This window comes from Diplotaxodon limnothrissa, linkage group LG19 (genome assembly GCF_057381915.1).
Source record: "Diplotaxodon limnothrissa isolate DT_005_m linkage group LG19, D_limnothrissa_male_GT1.1, whole genome shotgun sequence".
Lineage (NCBI taxonomy): Eukaryota > Metazoa > Chordata > Actinopteri > Cichliformes > Cichlidae > Diplotaxodon > Diplotaxodon limnothrissa.
In genome coordinates, this window is record NC_140614.1 from 30793408 (window position 1) to 30800444 (window position 7037).

The window sequence follows — 7037 nt, forward strand, 5'->3', positions numbered from 1 at the left end:
GTAATTATGCTTGCTAGCTGAGAGAACTAGCAGCTGAGAAGCAACTTCATACTGTTTGTCGAAGTGTAGTAACTGAATATTACCGATGTACATCTGAGTCTGTGTTTGTTAGTTGTCCTGCCTCTGCATAGGTTTAAAATGTTTGCCAGCAGCACAGAGGAGGTAACTGATGGTTACGCCTCAGCATGTGAACAGTCGTGGGGTACTGTACCTAAGGACAAAAGTGGACTGAACGAAACCTCCTCTTGTGTCACAGCAGCTTCCTCTGCTTCATCAAAGCAAAGTTTAAATGAGGGCAGTACGAGCTCCCGCCACGGCCCATCATCTGGAACGGCCTCAGGTGATGTGCTAACATTAGCAAGTTTTATTTTGGGGGGGAGAGTGAGATTATATAACAAAAAACTTGCTAACATTGACATTTCTGTTATGAAATGATCAATTTTTTTTTAATTGAGAGCAGTTGGGGCACCCGGCAAAATTTGGCTCTGGGCATGACACAGCAGTAATAAAACTGTACTACACCTCTTTTCTTATGTTTCCTATTGCTATAGGTCAATTACCGAGCAGCTGTAGAATAGGCAAGCCAGCTTCATTGCTCCTTTCATCTTGTTCAGAGAGCTCATCTTTCCACAGCCGTGGAGGAACGTCGAGACATAGAAGGACCCCAGGGTCTGCTGGGGCACCTACTGGTACATATCCTGCACAGAGTTATTGATTACTCTGGTATTAATTAAGCATATTTTAAAATAAGATATTACTATTAACAAAGAACTTTTTATGCAGGAACAAGTTGCTCATCTGGATCCACAAACGCTGGTGCTTCTGTGGTTGTGGTAGTAGTTGAAGGACGCGGCTTAGCCAGAGGAGAGATTGGCATGGCTAGTCTCGATTTGAAATGCCCAGAGCTTGTTCTCTCTCAGTTTGCAGATACAGGAACATATGCCAAGGTAAAACACCCATGTCCTACTGTCATTTAGCACTTAAAGACACATGGAATTGATATTTCAGTCATGTGTTATTCATCTGAAGGTCACAACCAAGATTCACATCTTGGTCCCAGTGGAAATACTGATGCCAGACACAGCCAGTGAGAAGGGGAAAGGAACAAAGCTGTTCAATCTCATCACTGAGAATTTTCCGGTACAAATGCAACAATAACACACAATTCTTTTAAACAAATTTCCACTTAAAGTAGAGAGTAGCCAACTTGTGCTTAAGTATTCACTGAGTTGCTGTGGTGCAAACTAAATTTTATTGGGTGTTTTTTCTTTAGGGTGTACCTTTCACTCCAGTGCAAAGGAAGTATTTTAATGAGAAGAAAGGGCTGGAGTACATTCAGCAGCTGTGTGCCCCAGAATTCAGCACTGTTGTTATGGAAGTTCAAGCTAAGTATGCTATAGATAGATAGAGAGATACTGTAGCCTAATAATTTTGTCATTACCCAATGTAATAACTTTTTTTTTAGGTACTATTGCCTAGCAGCTGCAGCTGCTTTGCTGAAGTACTTAGAGTTCCTCCAGAACTCTGTCTACGTTGCCAAGTCCCTTAAAGTGAGCTTTAAAGGGAGTGAGCAGACAGCCATGATTGACTCAGCATCTGCCTCTAACTTGGAATTGGTGGTTAATAATAGAAACTACAGGTGAGATGGAAAGCGATGATAAGAACAACATCTTTTTATGTAGTTCCTCTGTCATGCAGTCTGACTGTGCCTTTTCTTTTTTCGTTCTAGGAGTGACCATACTCTTTTCGGGGTACTCAACCACACAAAAACACCTGGTGGTGCCAGAAGGTTGCGCTCCAACATTTTGGAGCCTCTAGTTGATGTGGAAACAATCAACACTCGCCTGGACACCATACAAGAGCTGCTGGAAGATGAGGAGCTTTTCTTTGGCTTAAAGAATGGTTGGAAGCAGGCACAAAAAGTTTGAGGTTGCATACTGAAAATTGGAGCATATCTGCATTGACTGTTTGTTCTTCTGGCCCTTTTAGCCATAAGTCATTTCCTTGACATTGATCAGCTGCTCTCAGTTCTCGTCCAAATCCCAAAGAAGGAAACAGTGCGTGCAGTACTTTCAGTGCTTGTGACAATATTCTGTTTGTTTACTTCTGTGCATTTGTCACTACTGTTACTTTTTTCTTCGACAGTTTCAAGTCGCTGAAGCAAAGATTGCACATATCATTCAGCTGAAATACACACTGGACCTGGTGCCGAGGTTAAGGGTCTGTGCCGCTAACATCCTCAAACAAAATCGCCCAGTAGCCATGGACAGAATAAGAAAACAATTAATTCATTAAAAGCTAATTGTGACTTAGTTATAATGCAAATACTGAGTCTTTGTTAAAGTGTTATACCATTTAAACAGATGTTGCTGAAGAACGGGAACACAGCTCTGCTCAAGGCATATAGTACAACACTTGAGGATAACAGGTTGTAAATTTTGTGCTTATGTACGATGAACTGAATTTGCTAGTTACAATCTCCTGTCTACAGACTCATTCCACTGTGTACATTTATGTCTGCCTCAGGTTTGACATGATACTGGAGCAGATCAAGACTGTGATCAATTATGACACAACTTACATCAAAGATAGCTTTAAAATGCGCACCCAGAAGTGTTACGCTGTGCGCCCGAACATCAACAAGTTTCTTGACATTGCCCGGAAAGCTTACACTGAGATAGTGGACGACATTGCAGGTGTTAATGTTTAGTGTTTACCAGATAACTTTGTCTTGCGATGTTTAGGTAATCTGTTCTTACCTTTAGCCATGCTTCATGTCATTGTGCTGCACAGAGCTTGTGAACCAGCTGGGGGAAAAATACGGCTTGCCAATGCGTACTAGCTTCAGCACAGCTCGAGGTTTTTTCATCCAGCTGAAGCTTGAAGGACTAACCTTACCAGAAGGGAAACTCCCCTCAGAGTTCATCAAAGTAAGGTCCACTGAAGGCAGCCAGACTTTTAGCAAAAAATCGAACTCAGCATTAGTTGTTAATAAAGGAAGCTAAATTGCCGCCGGTGGGACAATAAGGTTGACATTGAATGAAGAGGGACAAACCTGCATTTCAACATCTTTTCACCTCAGGTAACTAAGCACAAGAACAACTGTGGCTTCACCACTGCAGACCTGATGAAGAAGAACAGCCGGTGTGAGGAGGCCCTGAGGGAAATCTTTCACATATCTTATGTGTGAGTTGATCATTATCTCGTGACTTACAAACATGAACAGAAAATTGAGGTAAAGGAATATAGCTTTGTGGCATGACTGTTCTTAGCAGTTTTACAGTTTTGTACAGTGTTGTGCAAAAGTCTTGAGTTGCCCCTCATTTCTTTGTTTTGCTAGAAAACTAAAAGTTAGAGCCAAAACTTTTAAATTTGGGTTAAACTCTCCATAAGAGCTGTCGCCACCAATTTTCAGTGCAATCCTGTGATATTCAAGCATACCTCGTTCTTTTCCTCCCTGTTTTCTTTCATGGCTCCTTAACAGCCACTGAAATCATTTCTGATGAGGCGTCATTGAACAGTAGAGGGATCAACTAAAGGTCCAGGTGCATCTCTGAGGTCCTGTGTGGGGTCTTTGCTGAATTTTTCCCAATTTCTTAATGACTCAACTTTCAGATACTGTTCATCTGCTGTAGATAGTCTTTTAGGCCATTTGGTTTGTTTTCACTTGTTCATTATCAAATTTCATATCAAGTTCATTATCAAAGACACACTGCACACCATGCTGAGATGTGCCAAGTTTTAGCCTTTTGAGAATCACCTTGTTGCTGCAAAAGTATTTTACGTTGTAAAACTTTATTATTTTTGGCAATTTTATAGATTCACCTAAAGACATTGGAATAAAATATGTCTTTTGTGATAGGCTGTCAGTAACAAAGTTTCTAAATATACAATTTAAAATGGGTTCTTTGCTAAGCGTTAAATGATTCATAGATCAGCTATAAGTCGCTTAACAAGCAAAACAATATTCGTGGGAAAATGGTCAAGTACAAAATTTGTGAAAAATCAGCCAGTGTCCAAAGAAAAACTTTGAAAGACCTTCAGAAAGCCTGGAGAGCTATTACTCAAGACAAATAAAAGAAAAATTACAGAAAGTTTTGGCTCTTTGGAAGCAAAATATGAAGAAATAAGGGTTGAGTCAAGACTTTTGCACAGTATTGTAATTGCAGAACTTTGATCTGATTTACTGATCTTTACCAGTTGATGTTATTTAAGGGGTTACTTAACTCCTTTAAAACCAATTATTCAACTCATGCAATAAACTGGGGAATGTAGATTTTTCTCTGTGGCCAAGTTCTGTTTTTAATTATGCTTTTAAGGACATATCTATTAAACGTTATTATACTCTCTGTCCACTAGGGGGCACTGTTTATTAGCCATAGTTTCTGTTCAGTTCAGTTTTTATTTCCCTGAATCATGTAACCTGTCTCCATACAGGGTGATATGCCAGCTGCTGAGAACTATCCATGAGCACATTCACTGCCTTTATAAGCTCTCTGATGCTCTATCCATGTTGGACATGTTGCTGTCCCTGGCAAATGCATGCACCATCTCAGACTACGGTAAGCATGAATCACTGTTGATTCCAGCTCTCAAGTCAGTCAGACTGTCATATTAACCATGACAAAGCCTGAACTGTTGTCTAAAGGTGTGCTGTGTGCTGCACAAGGCAGCACCCAGCCATCATCACACATGACAGCCAGAAGCGCCTCTATTGAGCTGGCAGCTCTGCTGGCCCTAGTTCTTTTCTGTGTCTGTCGTGGGCAGCACCAACCCAATCAGCCATGTGGGTGGTGAGTGCTGGCCCTCAGCTGTCTGAAAGTGTCTCGTTATAGACACGTGCTGACTGCCTGCCCCCTTTCTATCCCAGCCAGCTTGTACTCAGATTACCCGTCTTACATAACTGCGCACTGATGTGCTGTACATACCGAGGCAAATCTACCCAGCAGAGGAGCTAACTGCCTTACCTCTAGCAGAAATCGGTGTGTTACTATGTTATGACACCTTTAAGTGAACGAGTAATAAATGGTGTATATAAATATAATTTTATAGATGGCACGTGTGTGTGTTTTTTTTCACGAAACATTAGAAATGAATGTAAGGCTCAGTATGTAAACAGAGTTATTGTTTTGTGTTTTTCTGTTCTGCCCGCCAGTGCGTCCAGAGTTTACAGACACATTGGCCATCAAACAGGGCCGTCACCCAATTCTGGAGCGAATTGGCAGACAGCAGCCCGTATCGAACAATAGCTACATCTCTGAGGGCAGCAACTTTGTCATCATAACAGGACCCAACATGAGTGGCAAATCCACTTACCTCAAACAGGTGGCGCTATGTCAGATCATGGCTCAGATAGGTCAGCAGGAAGTTATAAACCCACCTTCCCCATGTGAATTTTAAATGTAGGCCTGGTCATTTCTGTGCATTAATTCAACACTGTGTGTTTTTATTTCAGGCTCGTTCGTCCCTGCTAAGTATGCTTGTTTTCGTGTTGCTGATCAGATTTTCACCAGAATTGGTGTAGATGATGACTTTGAAACCAACTCTTCCACCTTCATGTTAGAAATGAAGGAGGTACACATTCCTAAGTTATATTTGAGCAAACAAAACAAAAAACATCAATCAAAAAGATCATTAATATGTAATTAACTGAGTGTGTCTGTCCAAAAGATCTCTTACATAATCCACAATGCAAGTGACAAGTCCCTGATTATTATAGACGAGTTGGGGCGTGGTACCAGTGCTGAGGAAGGGATTGGTATTTGTCACTCAGTCTGCGAGTTCCTCCTTGGCCTGAAGGTAGAGTATGCCCTAATACAGCCCTGCATCACCACTCCTTTCTCTAAACTGAAAACCAGATGGTTCCGGTTCTTATGCACCATATTAGCTACTTAATTTATTATAACTTATTGTTACACCTGTTAGATCAACAGTGGAACGGTAGAACCAACAAAGAGATTGGGCATTCTCCTAATTTTCAAGGTGTGTCCTCTTTCTTACAGGCGTTCACTCTGTTTGCTACACACTTCCTTGAGCTGTGCCAGCTGGAGTCTCTGTACCCGAACGTGGAAAACCAGCACATGCAGATTCAGCATACACGCAGTGGTGACACTGGTGCAGAGAGCGTGGTATACACATATTTGCTGAATCGAGGGTCTTCTGAAGAAAGACACTATGGTACAGAGTCAGTGAAATCCAACAACAGCCCTGTTGGCAATTTTCATGGAATCAGTCACAGAGCTTGTTTTTGTTTTTCTAGGACTGAGAGCAGCAGAAATGACAGCCCTTCCTTCAAGCGTAATTCAAGAGGCAAAGACAATTGCTTCAAAAGTTAGCCAGCAGTTTTTGGTATGGTTTAGAAAGTTCAGTTATTGACTTTTTGTCCTAACATCTTTGGGTCGTCAACGTCTTCTCTGTGCCTTTAAAATTAACAGTTCATTTTTACCTGTGCTTATATGGAAGGTCCCATTTATGTGCCACAGTATTACAAATTATAATCAACAGAAAGCCAGCGTTAGACACTGAGAGACAAATGCTGTATCATGGCTAAATATGTATTTCATTGATAATAACCAGAGAATTCAGAGAATTGCTGGATAAAAAGAGAAGACCTAACATGTTTTATTCTTTCAGGCTAGACATCACACTGATCCAGAAACTCAGAGGCAGCGAGCTGTGTACCACCTCTCCACACGCCTGCTTCAGACTGCTAGAAACTCAAGACTAGACCCCGATAGCCTGCGGATGTATCTGAAAGGGCTAAAGAAGCAGTATGAGGCAGAGCTTCAGACTGCAGGACAAGCAGTGGCTGCAGAGGAGCAGTGACTTGACTCTAAGCCTTTCAGCATGGAGGAGCTTTTATACACTTTCTTTTTTGTCTGTGATCTCGACATGACACCCTGAGTTTAAAGATGACCTTATCTGACATAAACAGATATACAAATGTTTTTATAAACTATGTCATAATAAATAGTTTCTGTGTAAATTTGTTGTGATTGTGATTTTTAATGCAAAGTAAAACATAGCAGAATGCGCAT

At 41.2% G+C, this 7037-nt stretch overlaps 1 protein-coding gene across 2 annotated transcripts; it reads left to right on the forward strand.

Moving 5' to 3' along the window:
- The first annotated feature begins 138 nt into the window (after window positions 1-138).
- On the forward strand, window positions 139-6825 carry msh4 (mutS homolog 4). Of its 2 annotated transcripts, none has more exons than XM_085343111.1 (20): window positions 139-340; window positions 552-689; window positions 784-947; window positions 1009-1140; window positions 1274-1389; window positions 1466-1639; window positions 1730-1902; window positions 1990-2057; window positions 2146-2220; window positions 2364-2428; window positions 2527-2698; window positions 2796-2930; window positions 3083-3186; window positions 4438-4562; window positions 5156-5356; window positions 5456-5574; window positions 5671-5799; window positions 6003-6177; window positions 6260-6348; window positions 6634-6825. In XM_085343111.1, the coding sequence occupies exons 1-20, from the start codon at window positions 139-141 to the stop codon at window positions 6823-6825; spliced, it is 2748 nt and encodes a 915-aa protein (XP_085199237.1). The 2 variants fall into 2 exon arrangements, with proteins under 2 accessions (XP_085199237.1, XP_085199238.1); XM_085343112.1 differs by having other exon boundaries at window positions 1030-1140; window positions 2527-2696; window positions 2794-2930.
- The last annotated feature ends 212 nt before the right edge of the window (window positions 6826-7037 follow it).

Excerpts from the sequence above, each read along its gene's own strand:
- msh4 (XM_085343111.1), top strand. The coding sequence starts at position 139 with ATGTTTGCCAGCAGCACAGAGGAGGTAACTGATGGTTACGCCTCAGCA. Across the intron at positions 1,141-1,273 it reads TCATCACTGAGAATTTTCCG|GGTGTACCTTTCACTCCAGT; the intron begins GTACAAATGCAA and ends TTTTTTCTTTAG. Across the intron at positions 6,349-6,633 it reads AAGTTAGCCAGCAGTTTTTG|GCTAGACATCACACTGATCC; the intron begins GTATGGTTTAGA and ends TTATTCTTTCAG.